The following is a 25,465-nucleotide window of genomic DNA, read 5'->3' as shown; positions in this document are numbered from 1 at the left end:
ATGCCCCTGCTTATTCCCTAGACTTAGCACCCCGAATATTTTTGGCTGCATCCAAAATGAAAAATTTCCTTAAAAGAGTACAGATTTGATGACATCCAGCACACCGCCTTAAAGATACTGTGTAGCATTCTGCAAAAGTGGATCGCTTCACAAGGGGACTGTTATGAAGGAGACAATAGCTGCTAGTGTATAAGTAAGCAAACACTTTTTTCACAGTCCATTCCGGCAATTAAATTGTCACACCCCGTATATCTTTTTTTTTGGTAATATAAGTTTGAAGGTATATACAAGTAGCTGATCAACAGGCAATATCCAGTTTATATGGGGGGGGGGGCTAATGATCCTCATCTGAACCCTTTTATATATGATTTTAATATTCACACGAAATATAATAAATCCTTTTATATATCACGGTTTTCTAGGTGACTGGCACCTTAAAAAAAAAAATCGCACTCATCAGTCTCTTTATGCGAACGCATCTTTGAAAAGCCAAAACATTTAATGGTCTGATCGGTCTGACCTTTGAGTCACCATCTCGTGTCAATGGCCACTTGACGTCCTCGGTGACAAATCTGATTCCACGGCCAGTGACGGGAAACCACTCACTACACAAGTGGCTCCGGTAGACGTTTATTACAGCAAAATGTCATCCGGCTTGTCCGAGAATTAGGAGAATGGCTTGGCTGCAGCCGTCACAATATTATAGAACCAATTCCGTGCTGATCCCAAGAACCTCAACTTGTACCTTGTGAAACCCGTCTTGAATTCATCCATGGCACAGATCCTCTATTGTGTGCCATCCAGAGAAAATTATCATAATAGCGTTTCATTAAACATTATATAGTAGACGTGCATTGAGCGCGGTTCACCGCACACGGACAAGGATGTCAGGAGCGCGGGCGATTTCCCTGCCTAGATGTTGTTGAAGCATTACGTTCCATGTATTGTGAGCGGATGAAGGTTAAATATTTAATCAAGCGATGTCGTATTTGTGGTATGTGTGTTGTGGGTCCAGGAAAGTGAAATACATCAATGACAAGTTGTCAAGGAGTTGTCACTTGGTACACAAACTTTTTTGTTTCGTGTTTGTAGGAATGTTAATCTGAGCTTGGTATTTGTCAAATAGAAATAAAAAACTGGTTCATTCTGACTTCAGAAATTATTTATGTACAAATGCCCTCCGGGGTTGGCTTTAGGGTTTTATATTATTGGAGTTTTCCATCTCTTAAATTCAGGGACGTGCGGTGGGGTGAGTGGCTGGTGAGGCACTGGCTAGCGTCAGAGCCATCGTTAGAGCGAGAGCGATAATTCTAGCACTAGACCGCCTCTGCAACTGTAAACGTGTAAAAAATGTAAAGCTTCTTATATGGAGATTTTTAACTACTTCAATACAGGGCACTTACACCCCCTTCTTGCCCAAGCCAATTTTCAGCTTTCAGCGCTGTCTAAATGACAATTGCGCGGTCATGCTACCCTGTACCCAAACTGAATTTTTATCACTTTGTTCCCACAAATAGAGCTTTCTTTTGGTGGTATTTGACCAACTCTGTGTTGTTTATTTTTTGCTAAACAAGTTTTTCTTTTGTTTCTGTTATAAAATTTTGTAAATAAGTATGTTTTCTCCTTTACTGATGGGCACTGATAAGGTGGCACTGATGAAGTGGGACTGACGATGGGCACTGGTAGGCGGCAGTGATGGATGGGCACTGGTAGGCGGCACTGATGGGCATTGATAGGCAGCCCTGATGGGCACTCATGGGTGGCACTGATAAGCGACACTGATGGGCACTGAAAGGCTGCACTGATGGGCACTCATGGGTGGTACTGATAGGCTGCACTACTGGGCACTGCTGGTCACTGATAGGCAGCACTGCTGGGCACTGATACGTGGCACTGATGGGTACTGATATTGGGCACTGATAGATGGCATTGATAGGCATCACTGATGGCACTGGCAAGCATTGGGGATGGGCACTGATTGGCAGCTGCCTGTGCACTGATTGGCAGTTGCCTGGGCACTGATTGGCATTCCCCTGGTGGTCTAGGGTGGCATGCCTGGTGGTTCAGTGTGGTGGCCATAGCTCCCAACTGTCCCTGATTTCGAGGGACTGTCCCTGATTGGGAAAAATGTCCCCCTGTCCCTCATTCCTCCTCATGTGTCCCTCATTTTGGTCTGCTCTATATAATTGTATATAAAATGCACTTTTTATCCATCAAAAAGTGTTTCCCAGTGCTAAACCTTTCATCCGATTTCTAAATTGCTGCATTTGTAAATTCCAAAAGCCAATATAAAGGAATAGTAGGGGTAAAAAAAAGCACTTGTGGGTTTAACCAATCTTGTTTTTTTGTACAATTCTCCTTTAAGGGGGCATGGCAAGGGGTGTGTCCTATGCCTGCATACTTTTGTTTATAGGTGTCCCTCATTCACATCTCAAAAAGTTGGAAGGTATGGTGGTGGCATCCCTGGTGGTCCTGGTGGCATCCTGGTGGTCCTGGGTGGGCATCCGAGAGGGGGCTGCGCTTATAAACAATCAGTACAGACCTGACCGATTGGCTCTCCTCTACTCGTGTCTATCAGAAGCGAGTGAGGAAAAGCCGATCAACGGCTCTTCCTGTTTAAATGGTGATCAGCCGTGATTGGACACGGCTGATCACGTGGTAAAGAGCCTCCGTCAGAGGTCACAAAGACCCCAACCTATGGTTCCGGAGATACAGGGCTCCTATCATCTATAGTTCCAGATATACGGGGCTCCTTGTGCAGCCTGTCAGAAGCTACATACAGAGCGGACAGTTTAAATACAAACTGGCACACTCTGCAGCAGACTGAGAGGATGAGCTCACAGTGCCTCTCCTCACTTCTTGTCAGAGGCACTGAGCTCAATGGACAGCTTGGAGCCTTGGACCAATGGTAAAGTACCATTGGCCCAAGCTGTCCAGTAAAAATGCTGCAGTGGAGGCACGCCTCTCACTGCAGTGTCATGAAAGGGGGCTTGTGTCTAAAAAAACAAATACTCCTTTCCAGCCCAGCCCTCTTAATTACAAGGAAAAAACACAGGTTTTTGGGTATAAGATTTACCCATAATCCCATGTTTTTCCTCACACATGTTTTTCCTCACACAGTTAAGAGGGAGAATGAGAATCTGCTGCTGTTGAAAAAGTACTGTTATAATCAAGCTAAATCATATATTATGCTATATCATAATAATTTATTATTTATCTATTTACTGTGAAATTACTGGTTTGAAGTTATAACTTCAAACTTCAGTAATTTGTCCGTAAAGCCACATTTAGTTTGGGTACAGTGTTGCATGACCGCGCAACTGTCATTCGAAATGCGTCAGCTCTGAAAGCTAAAAAATGTCCTGGGCAGGAAGGGGGGGGGAGTGCCCGGTATTGAAGTGGTTAAATAGAGTGGGCATAGATCAGGACTTGTGACAATGTTTTTAGGACCTCTCTGTCCCTGTGATGATGCTTCCCACAATTTTTGTATGGATTGCACAGACAGGAAGGGAGGAAAATCCCCCTATCAGAGCCACAGAGAGGAATAAAACCATAAAATCCTCCATTCTAACCAGCGCTGTACCCATAATCCCCATGGTGGGATGCTCAGCTTACGGTGACACTGCATTATAACGTTAGTACATCTGATGATAGAGCATTCTATGCAGGACAGAGCCAATCAGGTTTCAGGGCTGTAGATGGTAAATTATAGGGTCAGATCAGTGAGAGTCAGATGCACACTTTGAATAAGCCCACGTAATTCGCACTGTTTGATCACTCACTGATTCAGATGAGTCTGAATGTTCGTAGTTTCGCCTACGCGGGTTCACCCCACTTTTAGGTCCCGTAGGGGGGCGAGGAGAAAAAGCTGGAAGTGTTTCTTCTCTGCCTCTGCTGGAATGATCCACCTAAAAATACATCTCACAAGAGGAACAAGGAATAATTTTTCCTTTGAAACAATATAAAGTGCATGCTTATCGGAAGAGAGTAATACAACAATTACAGCAAATAGGAAGAAACACAGCTAGAAATTGTAGAGAATGATACATGTGAGTAAACACTGCCCCCTAATGGATGTTTTCTGCTCATGTACCATCCAGAAACCTGTAAAAAAAATCCAGGTAAGGCACACACACTTTGCTGCAATAAATTAGTCCAAAAAAAGAAATGCTCACATGTATCTGGATTTTTTATTTATTTTTTTAGCACAGGAATTAAGGCCTTATTCACACCTACGCATTTTTCGTTCTTTTTGCATTTTGCAGATTTGAACTACAGTCCATTTATCATGGTTTCCTATGTAACAGGTTCTGTAGTGCAAATCTGCAAAATGCAAAACGCACAAAAAATGCATAGGTGTGAATCCAGCCTAACAATCCATATTAGCTTTTAGCCTTTCCAGCCTTAAGGGTTTGGTAAATATTTCAGACCACACATGGCAGATTAGAGTATGAGATCTGAGCCAAAAGTGGAAAACAGCAGAAAACATCGGAAAATGACATCGGAAAACATTGTAAAATGCCGTTCTGCGCATGCGCGTCCGAATTATAAACAAATCTGACTTCAGGACAAACAGGCAGTCCCTAACCTGTTCGTAGCTCGGGGACTGCCTGTACAGCCCACTTCCTGTTTCTTGTGTGGTCATTAGCCTAGGCTTATGGCATCATACACAGCTCTCTCTCTCACTCTGGTGAGAGTTTGCCAGGAAGAAAGGGAGTCATAAAAGGGACAATGAGAGCTGCAGAGCTGGAGGTGTGCCTCTGTGTATATCCAGGAAGTGAACAGACAGCAGCTTCAGCTGCCCACAGTTAAAATGGTTGCAGCTGGACTCAGTGGAGGGAGATTTCTGCTGCATATTTGGCAAATACAGAAACATAGTAGTTGGAGAGAAGTTTTAGAATAGAAAAATATGTTTTTATTATAAATTATGTGAGCAGACTGCAGTTCCTCTTTAACTAGCTAGGCAGCACAAACAAAACTTCAACTGTAAAGCCCAAATTTCCCCAGATTTTGGCTGGATGATTACCTTAATTCTTTGCACCCGCTCCCTTCTTGCGAATGTTTCCAGCTTTCTCTTGATGTCGATTTGGTGGCGTCTCTGGCAAAGGGAAAAAATATAGATTATTTTCCTGGAGAAAAATTGAGAGAATTGGTCAGATATTGATCTCCTTCTAGGATATACAGATATACCGTGGCCACAGAAAGTAAGGCTTGGGAAGTATTTGTAGACATCCCAACCTGCAGAAACTCATTTCAGGAAGGTGGCGCATCGTGCCCACAAACGCCCCCACCCCCGTGGCAAAATATTATTTTAATCACTTTTTCAAGGGGGAGGGGGGTGGGTGGTATGTGGACACTGTCAGTAGTTTTTTTTTTTTTTTTTTAATAATTGATTTTTTTTACAATTTAATTTGTTTAAAAAAAAAAAAGTCACAATGCTTTTTGGGGGGAGGGGGTTGGGGCAGTGGACGGTGTTGGTAGGGCAGGGGAGAGTGGTGTTAGTGTTTTATTTTATTTTATAATTTTACACTTTTTTAGAATTTTTTTAAATATTTTTTGGGGGGCTTTGGTGAGGTGTCAGGGGTCAAAACTCCTGACAGCTCCCCTTTGAGACAGACAAAGGGACTGAGGACACACATTCCCCAGTCCTTTTCTTGGCACTAAAGATGAATGTACAGGAGACAGAGCTCCTGTCCATTCATAAACTGAGCAGAGTAAACAATTTACTCTGCTCATTTATCACAGGACACAGGAGCGATCTAGCTCACTGTATCCATTAACTAATTCTCCCCGGCCGCAGCCGGTGGTAGAGGAGAGGACAGGAGCCAGCTGTGGAGAAGGACATGGAGGGGCCGGAGGAGAACAGTTGTGGAGAAGGACATGGAGGGGCCGGAGGAGAACAGGGGCGGAGAAGGACATGGAGGGGGCCGGAGGAGAACAGTTGTGGAGAAGGAGATGGAGGGGCCGGAGGAGAACAGTTGTGGAGAAGGAGATGGAGGGGCCGGAGGAGAACAGGGGCGGAGAAGGACATGGAGGGGCCAGAGGAGAACAGGGGCGGAGAAGGACATGGAGGGCGCCGGAGGAGAACAGTAGTGGTGAAGGAGATGGAGGGGCCGGAGGAGAACAGTTGTGGAGAAGGACATGGAGGGGCCAGAGGAGAACAGGGGCGGAGAAGGACATGGAGGGGGCCGGAGGGGAACAGTTGTGGAGAAGAAGATGGAGGGGCCAGAGGAGAACAGTTGTGGAGAAGGACGTGGAGGGGCCGGAGGAGAACAGGGCCGGAGAAGGACATGGAGGGGGCCGGAGGAGAACAGTTGTGGAGAAGGAGATGGAGGGGCCGGAAGAGAACAGGAGCGGAGAAGGAGATGGAGGGGCCGGAGGAGAACAGTTGTGGAGAAGGACATGGAGGGGCCAGAGGAGAACAGTTGTGGAGAAGGACATGGAGGGGCCGGAGGAGAACAGGGGCGGAGAAGGACATGGAGGGGGCCGGAGGAGAACAGTTGTGGAGAAGGACATGGAGGGGCCGGAGGAGAACAGTTGTGGAGAAGGAGATGGAGGGGCCGGAGGAGAACAGGGGCGGAGAAGAAGATGGAGGGGCCGGAGGAGAACAGTTGTGGAGAAGGACATGGAGGGGCCAGAGGAGAACAGTTGTGGAGAAGGACATGGAGGGGCCGGAGGAGAACAGGGGCGGAGAAGGACATGGAGGGGGCCGGAGGAGAACAGTTGTGGAGAAGGAGATGGAGGGGCCGGAGGAGAACAGGGGCGGAGAAGGAGATGGAGGGGCCGGAGGAGAACAGGGCCGGAGAAGGAGATGGAGGGGCCGGAGGAGAACAGGGCCGGAGAAGGAGATGGAGGGGCCGGAGGAGAACAGGGCCGGAGAAGGAGATGGAGGGGCCGGAGGAGAACAGGGGCGGAGAAGGACATGAAGGTGGCCCGGGAGGAGCACACAAAGCAGCTGGGGATGATCGGTGTGGTTGGAGGGACAGCTGTGATCACTGATCTCCCTGTATAGCTTTTTAGCTGACAGCCGCGGGAGGGAGAGAAGGAGAAGTGGCTGTCAGCTAAAAATCGATACAAAGGAGATCGGTGATCACAGTTGTTCCCCGCCACACCGATCATTCCCAGGAGATCGGGAGGCGCTTGTGGGTGCGCGAGAGCCGCTGCAGAAATGTGGAAGCCTGTGGTCATACTTCTCTTTGGATGCTCAGTAGAGGATTTGGCCTGCAGGGTTTGGCTTAAATATGTAAACACTGGATTTTAGAAGCCTGTGTGTCAGGGACATGCAGTTAGGGGCGGCAGGTAAGGCAGAGGAAAAAAAAAAAAAAACAAGCTTCAAGGGTCGTTGTTCGGGGTCCTGAAGTTACAGAGACCCCAAATTTGAGGGGTAGGTAGCCTAATGCCGTGTACACACGATCAAACAATCCGGTGGAAAAGTCCAGCAAACTCAAGTCCGCCGGACAATCCGCCCACGTGTAGCCTCCGGCAGACTTTTTTTACCCAAAAGTCTGGCGGACTAAAAGTATTTTTGCACTCCAATCTGTCCGCCGGACTCGCTTTTCGGCGGACAGTACGGCTGTGTGTGTGCTAGTCCGCCGTACTTTTGAAATGAGCAGACTTTTCCCGCGCGGAGAAAAGTCCGCTCATTTTGAGCGCGTCTCCAGGTAGCCGGGGCCAGCAAAGGAGGCGTCGCTGGCCCCGTCACCTGGTATGGACTTAAAGGGGAATCCCTACGCCGAAGAATGGCGTGGGGTCCCCCCTTAGGTCCACATCAGACCCTTTTCTGAGCACGCTACCCGGCCGGCCAGGAAAGGGGGTGGGGACGAGCGAGCGCCCCCCCGAACCGTGCCAGGCCCCCCACGCCAAAGCACCTTGTCCCCATGTTGATGAGGACAAGGGCCTCTTCCTGACAACCCTGGTCGTTGGTTGTCAGGGTCTGCTTATCGGAATCCGGGAGCCCCCTTTAATAAGAGGGCTCCCGGATACCGGCCCCCCACCCTATGTGAATTCTTCTGCTCTTTTACAAGCGGTGGCCCGGTCTTCTGTCGCCGATGTCGCCATCTTCTGTTCTTCTATTCTTCTCTTTGGATGTTGCCTTGTCGCTGTCTCTTCTCACAATGACAGGGACGCGGCGCGTGGCGACTTATATAGGGACATCGCCGAATGATGTCCCCGCCCATTATGATGTCAAAGTCCCAGAGGATGCTGGGACTGTGACATCATAATGGGCGGGGACATCATCCAGTGAGCGAGGGCAAGGCAATCGGATCCTGTGTCTTCTGTGGTATGGAGATGAGTGAGGGAAGGAAGCCCCCACCCGGCTCCATACCAATGCAGGGCGGAAGCAACGTCAAAACATCACTTCCGCCCATAGCTCTTAAAGCAACATTTTTTTCAAACAACTTTTTTTTTTTTTTTTAATTGCATTTTAGTGTAAATATGAGATCTGAGGTCTTTTTGAGCCCACATCTCATATTTAAGAGGTCCTGTCATGCTTTTTTTCTATTACAAGGGATGTTTACATTCCTTGTAATAGGAATAAAAGTGACACAATTTATTTATTTATTTATTTTTAAAAGAACAGTGTAAAAATAAAAAATAAAAAGGTAAAATAGATAAAAGCTTACGTGCAGAAGCGAATGCATACGTGGGCAGCGCTCGCATATGAAAAGGGTGTTCAAACCACACATGTGAGGTATCAACACGATCGTTAGAGCGAGAGCAATAATTCTAGCTCAAGACCTTCTCTGTAACTCAAAACATGCAACCTGTAAAAAATTTTAAACGTTGCATATGGAGATTTTTAACGGTAAAAGTTTGTCACCATTCCACAAGCAGGCGCAATTTTGAAGTGTGACATGTTGGGTATCAATTTACTCGACGTAACATCCTCTTTCACAATATAAAAAAAATGTCTTATTTAATAAATATCTTATTTTATAATGTTAAAAAAGTGTATTTTTTACAAAAAAAGCTTGTAAGACCGCTGCGCAAATACAGTGTGACAGAAAGCAACAAGCAACAACCGCCATTTTATTCTCTGGGGTTCTAAGTAATTTTCTAGCAAAAAAAAAGGGTTTTAACGTTTGAAAAATAGGCCCGGTCTTAAAGTGGTTATTAACCTGCCCTAGATAGTGCTTTTCCCTTTCTATATATACACACACACAGGAGCAGTGAGGGAAAGCCCATGCGATTTGGACAGGAATTCATAAAAAAATGGCATTGGTTCAACCCTAGTTAAAAGCATTGGTATCTCTGGTATCTATATATACAACATACTTCCCTAAGCCCTTGTATACATGGTCGGACTTTCAGACAGAAAATGTCCGATCGGACCGTGTTGTCAGATAATCTGACCATGTGTGGGCTCCATCGGACTTTTTCCATTGTAATGTCCGACCAACAAAGTTTGAGAGCTGGATATAAAATTTTATGACAACGTCCGATCGCATGTAGAGAATTCCGATCAGACAAAGTGCCACGCATGCTCAGATCAAATTAGGAGACCAAAGCTACTGGCTACTAGCCGGAACCTAGTCCCGTCCTAATGGGCGAACGTCATCACGTTCCGAGTGATCGGATTTTCTGACAATCTTTTCCAACCGTGTGTGTATGCAACACCAGTTTCAGACAAAATCCGTCGGAAAAAAAAATCAGACGGATCTTGTTGTCGGAATGTATAACCGTGTGTACAAGGGCTAATAGCACATATTAGCACTGTGTGCTGGTTCACACTAGAACGATGCAATGCAAGAACCGTGCAAATCCAGTGTGTGTTCCCGCATCGCACCTGAATCGCACAGTGGTTCACACTGAGATCTGCAAACCGCTGCGGGTGTCAATGTAAAGTTAATGACACCTCCAGATTGGTCAGCAGATCGCAGTGCAAACTGTCAAATGGTGCAGGAATGGGACTGCATAAGTGTGAACACCCATGTGATCTGATTCCTGTGCAGACCAAAAGAAGGGTCCTGCACCATTTTGGTGCGAATGTGATGCGATTTCAGCCATACAGTTTGTATGGCTGAAATCACATCGCACAGACATCGCATTCAATCTGAACAGCAATGAGGTTGCAAATCACATGCGATGTCTGGCATGGCACTAGTGTGAACTGGACCTGTATGTTGCATAGAATTTTTTTTTTTTATATCAATGATTGGCTACTGGGCTGTAAGCAGGTAGAATGAATATGGGAGAGTGCTTGTTTAGCATGAAAACCTCAATCCTGCAGCAAAGGGATCATCCCCAGACAGTGTAGTAAAACTAAAAGCAAGATAGAACCCCCCATTAAACCAGGTGAGACAATGGGGTAGGATAAAGGGACAAACAGCACGCCACGTTGTGCTGATATATTATTCATCTCCCAACAACGCATGGCTGCCAGGACAATGGGGACCGGTGAGAAGAAAGAAGAAGAGGACAATGCCAGGCTCGTGTCAGTGTCCAGTTATTCTATGCTGCCACCCACACCAGAATAATGTTACAAGGCCGTCCCATCTCACAGCCTGCCAGTTCTGAGGAGCGCCAGGTTCCGTGCCACGGCTCAGGCTGAGTCTTCTCTAAGGTGGCACTGGGGGAATTCAGAAGGTGATCAGGCCGTGTCTCCTGAGAACCTGATCCCTAAAATACAAGATCCCCAGGGAAAGAAGTACCAAGAGGGCACTTATCTAATAAGCAGGCAACTTCTGTATACAATAAAGAGGACCTGTCATTGGGGAAATACAGAGAAAGCAACTGTGTACTACACTAGACTTTTATGTATCCAATATGGAAGACCTGTCATTAGAGAAAGAGTGAGGGCCACCAGATGCAGCTTGTCACTCTTCTGTATCCAATAAAGAGGACCTGTCTTTAGAGAAAAAGAGACAAAGCAACTGTGTACTAGACTCATGTCTACATTCAATAAAGAGGACGTGTCATTAAAGAAATACAGAGAAAGAAACTGTGTACTGCACTCTTCTGTATCCAATAAAGAGGACTTGTCATTGGAGAAATAGAGAGAAAGAAACTTTTTGGCACCGGGGGTCGGCTGCGTGGAATGTGTTTTTTTCACGGGCAATATTTTGGGGCAATGGCTGGTGTTGACGCTTCAATCATCCCGGCACCATGGTTAATATGGTGTCAGGATGATTGCAGCGCATTATTTCTATTATTACATTGTAATATAAAATGAAATAGCTCAACTCACCTTAATGCAGAATCAGTAGGAGCCCTGAGTGTGTCACTTGCCGCATCACCTGCCTTCGGATGCAGCTTGTCACTTGCCATGTCACCTGCCACCAGATGCAGCTTGTCACTTGCTACGTCACTTGTCACCAGATGCGGATTGTCACTTGCCATGTCGCCTGCCACCAGATGCAGATTGTTACTTGCCACGTTGCCTACAACCAGATGCGGATTGTCACTTTGCCACCAGATGCAGCCTGTCACGTTCCTGCCACCAGATGCGGATTGTCAATTGCCATGTCGCCTGCCACCAGATACAGATTGTCACTTGTCACGTCGCCTGCCACCAGATGCAGCTTGTTCCTTGCTATGTCACCTGCCACCAGATGCGGATTGTTACTTGCCACCAAATGCAGCTTGTCACGTCACCTGCCCCCAGATGCAGATTGTCACTTGCCACGTCGCCTGCCACCAGATGCGGATTGTCACTTTGCCACCAAATGCAGCCTGTCACATTCCTGCCATCAGATGCGGATTGTCACTTGCATTGTCGCCTGCCACCAGATACAGATTGTCACTTGTCATGTCGCCTGCCACCAGATACAGATTGTCACTTGTCACGTCGCCTGCCACCAGATACAGATTGTCACTTGTCACGTCGCCTGCCACCAGATGCAGCTTGTTCCTTGCTACGTCACCTACCACCAGATGCGGATTGCTACTTGCCACCAAATGCAGCTTGTCACATCGCCTGCCACCGGATGCGGATTGTCACTCCACTTTGCCTGCCACCAGATGCGGATCATCACTTGCCACCAAATGTAGCCTGTCAGGTCACCTACCACCAGATATGGATTGTCACATCGCCAGCCACCAGATGCGGATTGTCTCTTGCCACGTTGCCTGCCACCTAATGCGAATTGTCACTTGCCATCAAATGCAGCTTGTCACGTCACCAGCCACCAGATGCGGATTGTCTTTTGCCACGTCTGCTGCCACCAGATGCGGATTGTCACTTGCCACCAAATGCAGCTTGTCACTTCGCCTGCCACCAGATGTGGACTGTCCCTATCCCACCACCAACTGAAGCTTCCCACTGTTGCCTGTCACCAAAAAATACCAGATGCAACTTGTCACTTTTCAAATGTAAAGGCAATTTGGTGGCCGGCAACAGTGACAGCAGAGAAAGAGGCTTCTCTCCCCAGATTTTCAGCACATGTGCATTGACTGGGTCCCAGAGTGAGGGCCACCAGATGTAGCTTGTCACTTGTCTGTATCCAATAAAGTGGACCTGTCATTGGAGAAATACAGAGAAAGCAACTGTGTACCGGACTCTTCAGGATCCAATAACGTAGACCTGCCATTGGAGAAATACAAGGCTACCATTTCTGATATCATTGTGAAATTGTAGCTGCCTGACTGTTATGCTGAGCCAATATTTTCACTACTGTCCAAATCGCTGAGGCAGTGCAAGTGTGCTGGTCAGGAAAGTTGAAGAAAAGTCGGATATCCCTAACTGTAATATTGTTTTTTCTGACTCAGTGGAGTTGATTTACTGTAGTAAAGGAAAATAGGTCTTTAACTTTGCAAGGGAATTTTCCCTTACTTAGCGAATTGAGGTGAAGCTCTGCTGACTTCCATCGTCCAATCATATGCAACCAAAAATACGGTAGTTTTTTTTTATTTCTTACATCTGATTGGGTATTCAATACAAAGTGGATTTTCACCACATTCAAGTTATGACAGTAATAAACCCTCATTGTTTTTTTTGTTAGCATAACACATGAGCACACTACAATAAACAGTAGTCCCCAGTAATCTATGTGCAGCTATTGACTCCCGCTGCTGTCAATCAAATCCAATGATGCGGGGGCAGGGCCAAGTCCGGCATTTGTGTCTATGGATGCAAATGCTGGACTCGGGAGCGCGCCCACAAAGTAACCCCCTGGAAGAGCGCTTCTCCTATAGGGTTAGCTGATGTGGGGAGGAGCCGCGAAAGCCGCCGGGGGAACCCAGAAATCGAGGATCGGGGCCACACTGTTTAAAGCAAGCTGCACAGTGGAGGTAAGTATGACATGTTTGTTATTTAAAAAAAAAACAAAAAAAACAATCTTTACAATCACTTTAACAGTGGACAGTGTGGTTTGGAGCCAGTCTGCTAGCTTGGAGATAGAAGGGGGGATGAGGGGGCAGGGGAAGGCCACCCTAGGTTAGGGGGCTGTGGGTTTCTATTGACAGACACAGCGTAGGAGGAACAGCTCTAGTCCCAGCATGCAAGGGTGGCTCCGTAGGATGCTAAAAGATAAAGGATAATGCTGAAATAGGAGATCTGGGGCAGCCGTCATGGCACCAACTGGAACATAGTCAAGGATTAAAATCTAAAGAAGCTGCATACTCAGTACGTGAATTAATCAGCTGTTGAATGTGCTTGAAAAACTGAGAATTTAATATCACTTTAAGGCTCCATTCACATTTGATGTTAAAGGGGGCAATACACAGCGTTAAGAACTGGGTATGTAAACTTTTGATCAGAGTCATTTGGGTAGTTTCTGCTGTGATTATGATTAAAAAACAGTAAATACAGTTGAGTAATAAAAAAATGGCTTCAGCCAAACACTAACCATGAGTGAAAGAAAAGTTTTTGTATTATCATTCACATTCTCTGAAAAATGGCCCAAAAATCGTATATTCGGCCAGGGTATGTCAACTTCTAAGCACAACTGTATATATATATATATATATATATATATATATATATATATATATATATATATATATATATGTTCTTAGGGACGTGCGGTAAGGTGAGTGGCTGGTGAGGCACTGGCTAGTATGAGCCAGATACACACAGGTAGCATACGTTGCAAATGTTAGCGTGAGAGCAATAATTCTAGCACTAGACCTCCTCTGTAACTAAACATGTAACCTGTAAACATTTTTATAATGTGTCGCATATGGAGATTTTATTTTAAAGAGTGACATGTCAGGTATCTATTTACTCAACGTAACATCATCTTTTATAGTATACAAAAATTCGGGCTAACTTAAGTGTTTTTTTTTTTTCTTCATGAAAGTTTCTTTCCCCCAAAAAAATGTCTGCGCGAATACCGTGTAACATAAAAAGTTGCAACGACCGCCATTTAATTCCCTAGGGTATATATAGATATATATATTGTAAGGGATCTTCCCGGGGTAGGGTGTGTTTGGACACAGTTCACAGCAGACTTGGAATTTGATAAAGCAGATCTTGGCGTTTATTCGTGGTACAAACAGTCCAGCAAACAAAATATACAGCAACACCGTGCTTTCTAAGTACAACAAAAATAAAAGTCCTAGCCCGGCTGGGCGCTTACTAACAGGTTCTGCTCACCTATCTGACACTTACAAACACAGCGTCTTTCGCCTGGATATCGCAGGGTGAGTTTTAGCTCCAGCAGTGGCTGTGCTTGCAGCTTCCTTCAACACACAGATTGTTCATTCCCTGGCTGAGAAGCAATCACCTGCAGACCCTGCAGGTCCTTTAGCTTCCCAGGCTAATTAGGATCAAAGCTCACCTGATCCCAAACCCAGAACTGGATCGGGGGATGTGGAATGACAGGTCCCTCTACCAAACCTACCTGCCATTCCATATAAACCCAGGCCCGGCAAAATTAAATAACAATTCAGCAGCATATCGCTGCTGAGAAACTGATCCATCCTGGATTTACCATCTCACACTGTGTAGCAACCTAGGTGAGATGTACACCCCCTCGATCACTTCTCCAGTGACATGTCTACATATCCCCCCCCTCTTTTTCAGACCGGAGGGCTGAGCCTTTTGTCCCCACAGACAACTCACCCTCGACAATGCGTCAGCATTTGCCTGTAATTTCCCTGGCCTGTGTTCCACAGTGAAATTAAAGTTTTGTAGGGACAGAAACCATCTAGTCACTCTCGCATTTCTCTCCTTGTTTAACTTCATCCATGTTAGGGGGGCATGGTCTGTCACCAACTTGAATTTCCTGCCTAGCAAGTAATACTTTAACGATTCTAGGGCCCACTTTACTGCCAAACATTCTCGCTCCACAATGGCATAATTTTTCTCGGCCGGGGTTAGTTTTCTACTCAAGTACGTCACTGGATGCTCCTCACCATTCACTACTTGTGAGAGTACTGCACCTAAGCCTGTGTTAGAGGCATCTGTCTGGACCAGAAATTCTCGCCTGAAATCGGGGGTAACTAAGACAGGTGGTTGGCACAAGGCAGACTTAAGGCTTTGGAAAGCCTTCTCGGCCTCTGGGGTCCACGTGACCATTGCTGTCTTTCCGCCCTTTGTCAAGTCAGTTAGTGGAGCAGCAACTGAGGCAAAGTTCGGCACAAATCTACGGTAATACCCCGTAATACCCAGGAAAGCTCTAACCTGTTTCCTTGTCAGGGGTCTAGGCCAATTCTGTATTGCCTCAATTTTATTTAGCTGTGGCCTAACCAATCCTCTTCCAACAATGTAGCCTAGATATTTGGCCTCTTCTAGGGCTAGAGCACACTTCTCGGCATTTATGGTCAACCCCGCATCACTTATGGCATCCAACACGGCCTGTACCTTACAGAGGTGACTTTCCCAATCAGGGCTAAAAATGACCACATCATCGAGGTAGGCAGCTGAGTAATCACGATGTGGTCGCAGAATCAAGTCCATCAACCTCTGGAAAGTTGCAGGCGCTCCATGTAACCCGAATGGCATCACTACATACTGGAATAGCCCATCAGGGGTGGAGAATGCAGTTTTCTCTTTAGCCTCACCAGAAAGTGGAATCTGCCAGTAGCCCTTTGTGAGATCGAGGGTGGTTATGTACCTGGCGTTACCCAACTTCTCAATCAACTCATCTACCCTGGGCATAGGATACGCATCGAACTTGGAGATCTCATTCAACTTTCTGAAATCGTTACAGAACCTCCAAGTTCCATTGGGCTTTGGGATTAGCACAATTGGGCTGGACCATTCACTCTGGGACACCTCAATTACTCCCAGATCAAGCATACGTTTTACCTCGGCAGATACGGCTTCCCTACGTGCCTCGGGTATCCTATAGGGCTTAAGGTTTACTCTGCTTCTAGGCTCAGTTTCAATGTGATGATGGATGAGGTGTGTACGCCCTGGGAGGTCAGAGAACTTGTTTTTGTTTTTCTGTAAAAATTCCTGAACCTCCTGTTTCTGTGACACTGATAGAGTATCACCTACCTTGACTGGAGGGATTGGTGGTGACAAATTATTAACAGTATTTGTCGCCACCAAGGATTCCCTGTCTTTCCAGGGCTTGATCAAGTTTATGTGATAAACTTGGAAAGGCTTCCTTCTACCTGGTTGGTGCACCTTGTAGTTCACCTCACTGACCTTTTCAACAATTTCATAGGGACCTTGCCACTTCGCTAAGAATTTACTCTCAACAGTGGGGACTAGTATAAGGACCCTATCGCCTGGGTTGAATGTCCTGATTCTTGCGGACCGGTTGTAAATTCTACTTTGGGCCTCTTGAGCCCTCTGGAGGTGTTCCCTTACCAGGGGCATTACAGTGGCTATACGGTCCTGCATTTGTGCTACATGCTCAATAACACTCTTGTATGGGGTGGACTCATTCTCCCATGTCTCTTTTGCAATGTCTAGTAGACCCCTAGGGTGATGACCATAGACCAACTCGAATGGTGAGAACCCTGTGGACGCTTGGGGCACCTCCCTAATAGCAAACATGAGGTAGGGTAATAAATGATCCCAGTCACGACCATCTTTTGCCACCACTTTCTTCAACATATGTTTCAAAGTTTTATTAAATCTCTCCACCAATCCGTCCGTCTGGGGGTGGTACACAGAGGTACGGATGTGTGAGATTTTAAATAGTCTGCATAATTCCTTCATTACTTTCGACATAAATGGCGTACCTTGGTCAGTTAGGATTTCTTTGGGGATCCCAGTCCTAGAGAACATATAAAACAACTCACGTGCAATTGTTTTAGATGCAGTGTTTCTTAAGGGTACAGCCTCAGGATAGCGGGTCGCATAATCCAGGACTACCAAAATATACTGGTGTCCTCTAGCTGACTTTACAATGGGACCCACTAAATCCATGGCAATACGCTCAAAAGGCACCTCTATAATAGGGAGCGAAACCAAAGGACTGCGAAAATGTGACACTGGGGCACTAACCTGACATGTGGGGCACGACTCACAGTATTTTTTAATGTCATCATATATGGCCGGCCAAAAAAACCTCTGGAGAACCCTCTCTCGCGTTTTGTCAGTCCCCAAGTGTCCCCCAAGAACATGGTTATGTGCCATGTCAAGCACCTGACGCCGGTACGGCTTAGGTACCAGAAGCTGTTCCACAATCTCATCCTTAACCTTAGTAACCCTATAGAAAAGATCATTAGTCACCGAAAAATGTGGAAATCTTTTTTCAGCATCTGGTTCCTGAGGTACCCCATTCATTACAGCAACCTGCTCTCTCGCATTTTTGAGAGTGGGGTCCTGTAATTGTGCAGCCCCAAAATTATCTCTAGACACCTCTAAGTCTAGTATATTTTGCTCAGTGGGAGGAGCCTCCTCCTCCCCAGCCAGGACCTGTAAAGGAAAACAATCATTTTCATCCTGCATACTTTTATCATTCACAGTGGACAAGGCAACCCCCTTAGAGGTATCCTCACTCCTTTTGGGGATTTTTCTTTTTTCCCAGAGAGCCCAGAATAATGGAAAATCGCGCCCCAATATTACATTATGCATGAGGTTTTTAACCACACCCACTTCATACTGTACGGTGCCTTGTTCAGTCCCGACTTTAGCCAGCACTATAGGGTACATTTTTGTATCACCATGTATGCACACAACACTCATATGCTTTTTAGACTCTAAGTCCCCAGTCACCAGGCTAGCATGCACCAAGGTTACAAGGCTTCCTGAGTCCATTAACGCTTTAACAGGAAAGTCATTGATTGTAATATCGCAGATTTGCGGTTCAGTCTCTAGTCCAGGAACTGCAGCACAAGATGGTTCCGCAAATAGCGACTGACGCCGGCTAGCGTCACATTCCATGGGTTCAGAGGTAAGAGGGCAATGGGCCGACACGTGTCCCGCCTCATGGCATCTCCAACACTGGATAGGGCCTGGTCTCTTTGGCAAGGAGTCCTTTTCAGAGCCCCTTAGCCACCCGGGACCATCACCAGTCTTTTGTCCCTGAGACACCACTTGAGCCCTTTTCCCCCCATCAGCACCCCTCCACACTCCCCCAATAGATGGAAGTCTCTTACCAGCTGACGGCACAGATCTGGCGCTCCGGGGAGGTGAAGATGCTGCAGGAACATCACGGAGGTAGTCCTCAGTCGCCTGGAACCTCTCCACAAGGTTGACAAGTTCGTTTGCATTCTTAGGATCACCTTGTCCCACCCAGCGTTGCAAGTCAGTAGGAAGGGCTCGGAGGTAGCGATCCATCACGACCTTCTCTAGGATTTGTGCAGGAGTAGAAGTGTCTGGCTCCAACCACTTTCTGGCCAAATGGATTAGGTCATACATCTGGGACCTCGCTGATTTGTCCAGACTGTAGCTCCAGTTGCGTACCCTCCGGGCACGGACTGCAGTAGTAACTCCTAGTCGGGCAAGCATCTCCTCTTTTAGCCGAGTATAGTCCTTAACCTCTTGCTCACTGAGGTCATAGTAGGCCTTTTGAGGTTCACCTGTTAAATAGGGCGCAATTACCTCTGCCCACTCAGCGGCTGGTAACTTCTCTCGCTCAGCCACGCGCTCAAATACTGTTAGATAGGCCTCAACATCGTCCTCAGCAGTCATCTTTTGCAGCGCTTTCTGCACAGTCCTTCTCCCAGAAAAAATCTCTGGAGCGGCTCCCATCACCACAGGCGCCTCTCGATTTGCTATCAGGTGCTCAATAAGTTGTTGTTGTGCAGCCATGGACTGTTCATGTCGTCTATTGGCCTCTATCTGAGCCTGCTGTTGTGCAGCGATCATCTGCTGTTGTTCAGCCATGGACTGTTCATGTCGTCTATTGGCCTCTGTCTGAGCCTGCTGTTGTTGCAAACTCACTTGCATAAACTGCTTCAGCATCTCCTCCATGTTGCTGGACTGTTTTTGGAGTGTAGTTGCAGCTTTCACCCAGGACATCAGCAGCTGTAGCCAAGTCTGTCCACACCGTTGCCCCTAGCAACCGCGTTGCCCGCATTCTCCACCAATTGTAAGGGATCTTCCCGGGGTAGGGTGTGTTTGGACACAGTTCACAGCAGACTTGGAATTTGATAAAGCAGATCTTGGCGTTTATTCGTGGTACAAACAGTCCAGCAAACAAAATATACAGCAACACCGTGCTTTCTAAGTACAACAAAAATAAAAGTCCTAGCCCGGCTGGGCGCTTACTAACAGGTTCTGCTCACCTATCTGACACTTACAAACACAGCGTCTTTCGCCTGGATATCGCAGGGTGAGTTTTAGCTCCAGCAGTGGCTGTGCTTGCAGCTTCCTTCAACACACAGATTGTTCATTCCCTGGCTGAGAAGCAATCACCTGCAGACCCTGCAGGTCCTTTAGCTTCCCAGGCTAATTAGGATCAAAGCTCACCTGATCCCAAACCCAGAACTGGATCGGGGATGTGGAATGACAGGTCCCTCTACCAAACCTACCTGCCATTCCATATAAACCCAGGCCCGGCAAAATTAAATAACAATTCAGCAGCATATCGCTGCTGAGAAACTGATCCATCCTGGATTTACCATCTCACACTGTGTAGCAACCTAGGTGAGATGTACACCCCCTCGATCACTTCTCCAGTGACATGTCTACAATATATATATATATATATATATATATATATATATATATATATATATATAATGTTTAGAGTAATTTTCTAGCAAAAAAAATGATGCCTACCACTCTGGAAAGGTACTTCTGTCTTAGGGGTGCTCAAGAAGGAAGAGCAGCCAAGCTCCACATTTAAAACAAAAAGGGCAGGGCTCAAGTCCTGCGGGAACGCATGGGAACGGAGTTCCTGTACTTTTTCCACACAGTTCTCGTTAGCAGCCGCGTCCTGCATATGCCTGAGTAACTGGTTGCTAGGCTGAGCAGCGCCTCCAAGAGAGAGCAGCCAGCCACAGACACCGCACCAGACAGAGCCACACTTAGTGCTGGTAAGGATCCAGCCTGTGCCCACTGCCCAGTCAGTGCCAGACAGTCCCGGGGCCACCACTGACTACTCCCGCAGCTGCTGTAGCACATTGCCAGCAGTGCAGCCCAACTCTGAGCTGCCAGACTTCTCCAGTTCAACTTCTCCTCTCCTGAGCTGAGCCTCCGAGTCCTCCCGCCCACGAGGTCCGCCGTGAGTTTGCCGCCCGCCAGAGTCATTGACAAACTTCCAGGTTAGTGTGTAAAGCCGCGTACACACGTAGCGGTTTGTCCGACGTACTTAATCTGGCGGACTTCCCGCCAGACTGTCCGTCGGACTTTCCAAACGGGCTACTTGCCCACACACGGCACTTTTTCAGTGGACTTATACGGCGTACTAAGTCCGCCGTACTATCCGCCCTACTTGTGAAATGAACGGACTCGCCCACACACGCGGAGAAAAGTCCGCTCATTTTGAGCGCGTCTCCAGGTAGGCGGGGCCCGCGAAGGAGACGTTGCTGGCCCCGCCGCCTGGAATGAACTTAAAGGGGAACCCCAACGCCGAAAAAAACGGCGTGGGGGCCCCCCCCAAGTCCACATCAGACCCTTGTCCAAGCACGCTACCCGGCCGGCCAGGAAAGGGGGGGCGAGCGAGCGCCCCCCCTCCTGAGCCGTACCAGGCCACGTGCCCTCAACATGGGGGGTGCCTTGGGGAAGGGGGGGCCGCACGGCCCCCCACCCCAAAGCACCTTGTCCCCATGTTGATGAGGACAAGGGCCTCTTCCCGACAACCCTGGCCGTTGGTTGTCGGGGTCTGCGGGCGGGGGGCTTATCGGAATCCGGGAGCCCCCTTTAATAAGGGGGCCCCCAGATACCGGCCCCCCACCCTATGTGAATGAGTATGGGGTACAATGTACCCCTACCCATTCACCTGTAAAATAAAGTACAAAAAAAAAACCACAACACACAAGATAAAATAATTTATTGCACAGCTCCGGGGGTCTTCCGTCTTCGGGGGTCTTCTCGCCGGACTCCTCCGCTATCTTCTTGTAGCTCTTTTACTAGCGGAGGAGCCCGGCATTCTTCTTCCTCGCCGCGGCCTCTTCTTCCGACTTCGGGGGTCTTGTCCCCCTCTTCGGTTCTTCTGCCGGGCCACCGTGCCTTCATATAGATCTTTTACAGGCGGTGGCCCGGTCTTCTGTCGCCGTCGCCGCCGCCTTCCGTTCTTCTTTTTCTTCTTCTTCTCCAGGAGATGTTGACTCGACGATCTCTCCAGCCGCAATGCCAGGGACACGCTGCGCTGCCACTTATATAGCGACAAGGGGCGGTGTCACATGGGTTGATGTCACATGGGTTGGTCACATGGGTTGATGTCACATGGCGACAGTCCCAGCATCTTCCGGGACTGTGACATCGTAAGGGGGCGGGGTCACCATGTGACACCAACCCATGTGACATAAACCCATGTGACACCGCTCCTTGTCCCTATATAAGTGGCAGCGCAGCGCGTCCCTGGCATTGCGGCCGGAGAGATCGTCGAGTCAACATCTCCTGGAGAAGAAGAAGAAGAAGAACGGAAGGCAGCGGCGACAGAAGACCGGGCCACCGCCTGTAAAAGAGCTACAAGAAGGCGCGGTGGCCCGGCAGAAGAACCGAAGAGGGGGACAAGACCCCCGAAGTCGGAAGAAGAGGCCGCGGCGACGAAGAAGAATGCCGGGCTCCTCCGCTAGTAAAAGAGCTACAAGAAGATAGCGGAGGAGTCCGGCAAGAAGACCCCCGAAGACGGAAGACCCCCGGAGCTGTGCAATAAATTATTTTATCTTGTGTGTTGTGTTTTTTTTTGCACTTTATTTTACAGGTGAATGGGTAGGGGTACATTGTACCCCATACTCATTCACATAGGGTGGGGGGGCGGAAACCGGGGGCCCCCTTATTAAAGGGGGCTCCCGGATTCTGATAAGCCCCCCGCCCGCAGACCCCGACAACCAACGACCAGGGTTGTTGGGAAGAGGCCCTTGTCCTCATCAACATGGGGACAAGGTGCTTTGGGGTGGGGGGGCCGCGCGGCCCCCCCTTCCCCAAGGCACCCCCCATGTTGAGGGCACGCGGCCTGGTACGGCTCAGGAGGGGGGCGCTCGCTCGCCCCCCCTTTCCTGGCCGGCCGGGTAGGGTGCTCGGACAAGGGTCTGTTGTGGACTTGGGGGGGACCCCCACGCCGTTTTTTTTCCCCTTTAAGTCCATTCCAGGCGGCGGGGCCAGCGACGTCTCCTTCGCGGGCCCCGCCTACCTGGAGACCCGCTCGAAATGAGCGGACTTTTCTCCGGGCGGGAAAAGTCCGCTCATTTCAGGGAAAAGTCCGCTCATTTCAAAAGTACGGCGGACTTGCATACACACAGTCGGATTGTCCGCCGAAATGCAAGTCCGGCGGGAAGATTGGCGTGCAACACGGCATTCTAAGTCCGCCGTACTTTCGGGTCAAAAAAGTATGCCGGAGGCTACACACGGGGGGAGAGTTTGCCGGACTTTTTCACCAGCTTGTTTGATTGTGTGTGCGCGGCATTACACACACTTTGTTAGTTACAGTGAACATGCTCCCCTTCCGTTCTGTTGCTGTCTCCCCCACTCCCTCTCCGTTCTGCTGCTGTCTCCCCCACGCCCTCTCCGTTCTGCTTCTGTCTCCCCCACTCCCCCTCTGTTCTGCTGTGTCCCCCACTCCCCCTCTGTTTTGCTGCTGTCCCCCACTCCCCCTCCGTTCTGCTGCTGTCCCCCACTCCCCCTCTGTTCTGCTGCTGTCCCCCACTCCCCCTCCGTTCTGCTTCGGTCTCCCCCACTCCCCCTCCGTTCTGCTGTGTCCCCCACTCCCCCTCCGTTCTGCTTCGGTCTCCCCCACTCCCCCTCCGTTCTGCTGTGTCCCCCACTCCCCCTCTGTTCTGCTGCTGTGCCCCACTCCCCCTCCGTTCTGCTGCTGTGCCCCACTCCCCCTCCGTTCTGCTGCTGTCCCCCACTCCCCCTCCATTCTGCTTCGGTCTCCCCCACTCCCCCTCCATTCTGCTGTGTCCCCCACTCCCCCTCCGTTCTGCTGTGTCCCCCACTCCCCCTCCGTTCTGCTGCTGTCCCCCACTCCCCCTCCGTTCTGCTTCGGTGTCCCCCACTCCCCCTCCGTTCTGCTGCTGTCCCCCACTCCCCCTCCGTTCTGCTGCTGTGTCCCCCACTCCCCCTCCATTCTGCTGCTGTGTCCCCCACTCCCCCTCCATTCTGCTGCTGTGTCCCCCACTCCCCCTCCATTCTGCTGCTGTGTCCCCCACTCCCCCTCCGTTCTGCTGCTGTCCCCCTCCAGTTTTCCTCCTCTGTTCTGATGTCCCCCTCCGTTCTGCTACTGTCCTCCGTTCTGCTGTCCCCCTCCGTTCTGCTGCTGTCCCCCCTCTGTTCTGCTGCTGAACCCCTTCAGTTTTCCTCCATGTCCCCCTCCGTTCTGCTGCCCCCCTCTGTGCTGCTGTCCCCCTCCATTCTGCTACTGTCCCCCTCCGTTCTGCTACTGTCCCCCTCCGTTCTGCTACTGTCCCCCTCCGTTCTGCTACTGTCCCCCTCCGTTCTGCTACTGTCCCCCTCCAGTTTTCCTCCATGTCCCCCTCCGTTCTGCTGTCCCCCTTTGTTCTTGTCGTGATTATTCTGTTAGTTTGACAAGTTAACTTATTTTGTTTTTGTAAACTGGCACTTTACAATAAATGTCGCACTGTATTTTCTGTGAAATATATATGCATATGAGCCTATTTTTTTTTGGTGGGGGAGTGCAAGTTCCCACACTTTTTCCTCCAGGACTTGACCCCTGCAAAAGGGAATGCAAAAGAGAAGGTAGAAGTAGCATTGGCCACGGCTGTGACAAATGTGCTGTATAACTCACCTCCATGTCGAGGACTTTGTGAAATATGGCCTGAGCCAGACATTCCCGGATGTACTTCTGATGGTCCCGTCTCATGGCATTTATTCTGTATTCTTTTTCGGTCAAGATCCTACCGCTTCTTGTGACCTGAAACATAAACCATTGAGATTATTATAGCCCTTCTGTCTAACCAGATACTTTATATAGTTTCTAACAGCAGAGCGGTTTATTTCTTTAAATAGGACCGGGAGTGAGATTTGTAGCCCAATTCTACATTCTTAAAGAGGAAGTAAACCCTGATGAGTTTACTTCCTCTTTCATTCCCTGCAAAGGTAAAGCCTAATGGACTACTATGCATCGCATAGTAGTCCATTATGTGTCACTTATCTGACACAGGAGCCAGCGAAGTCACCGCTGTCCCATGTAGTCCGCCGCATCCATCTTCTCGGTGGGTCTCGCTGCTCCGCCGCTGTCATTCGGTGAAGCCGCGATAACGTCACTCCCGCACATGTGCATGGGTGCCGCCACTCGCAGCATATCGCCGTTGACCGGCGTTGACAGGCTTACCTGTAGGTCAAAGTGTGTTTTAAGGGTTTACAACCACTTTAATTGCATGTACATGGGCGTACAATCCTTAATGCTGAAGGTCTACATCCAGGGTAGTACACCTATGAGGCATAAACCCTCATATTGCAGCGTTCAGCCATTCATTGAAATGGGAGGCTGTATGTTGCACCTTTGGCTCCCTTACATCAGCTTTTTACTGTCCCTGTACACCCACTGAAGCCAAAAGTCTTAGGCCGCGTACACACGCGGGGACTGTTCGCCCAACTTTGTCCGTCAAACAGTTTCGGCAAACAGTCCGCTCAAAATTAGCATGGACGGACATGGCCACACACGACGGACGAACAGTTTGCTGAAACCGTGCGCGATGACGTGAACGGCACGTACGACGGGACGAAAAATACGACGTCCTATACACTGCATTATAACTTTCGGCGTGAAAATCCTTTCTGAGCATGCGCGCAACTTTGTTTGACGAACAAGCCTACACACGCGGGGACTGTCCGCTGAAACAAGGTTTCAGCGGACAGTTTTTCGGAATTTCCGAAAAACCTTGTTCAGCGGACTGTTCGCTGAAACTGTCCGCTGAAAGCCCACACACGAGCGGACTGTCCGCTGAAACTTGGTTTCAGTGGACAGTTTCAGCGAACAGTCCCCGCGTGTGTACGCGGCCTTAGGGTAGTCTTAGATGGACATGTAGTTTGAAATGGACTTAAAAGCCC

The 25,465-nt window shown here is 48.5% G+C and overlaps 1 protein-coding gene across 9 annotated transcripts in view; it reads right to left on the bottom strand.

Moving 5' to 3' along the window:
* Positions 1–25,465, bottom strand: part of LOC143926585 (uncharacterized) — a 170,828-nt gene that overhangs the window by 103,174 nt on the left and 42,189 nt on the right. For 8 of the 9 annotated variants that reach the window (XR_013262099.1, XM_077450464.1, XM_077450461.1 and 5 more), the window contains exons 3-5: positions 24,201–24,326; positions 5,027–5,098; positions 3,783–3,908 (exon numbers count right to left, since the gene is read on the bottom strand). Coding sequence is in view for 8 of the 9 variants with exons in the window: in XM_077450464.1 (XP_077306590.1) it covers positions 3,783–3,908; positions 5,027–5,098; positions 24,201–24,326 (324 nt within the window). In the remaining variant the exon portion in view is untranslated. The remainder of the gene's footprint in view (positions 1–3,782; positions 3,909–5,026; positions 5,099–24,200; positions 24,327–25,465) is intronic. The other variant, XM_077450466.1, reaches the window with a different exon arrangement.

Source organism: Lithobates pipiens, unplaced genomic scaffold (assembly GCF_037356315.1).
Source record: "Lithobates pipiens isolate NorthernLeopardFrog02 unplaced genomic scaffold, aLitPip1_a1.2 Scaffold_23, whole genome shotgun sequence".
NCBI classification, from domain to species: Eukaryota; Metazoa; Chordata; class Amphibia; order Anura; family Ranidae; genus Lithobates; species Lithobates pipiens.
The sequence above is the reverse complement of the archived record's forward strand: the minus strand, read 5'-3'. Positions and strand labels throughout refer to the sequence as shown.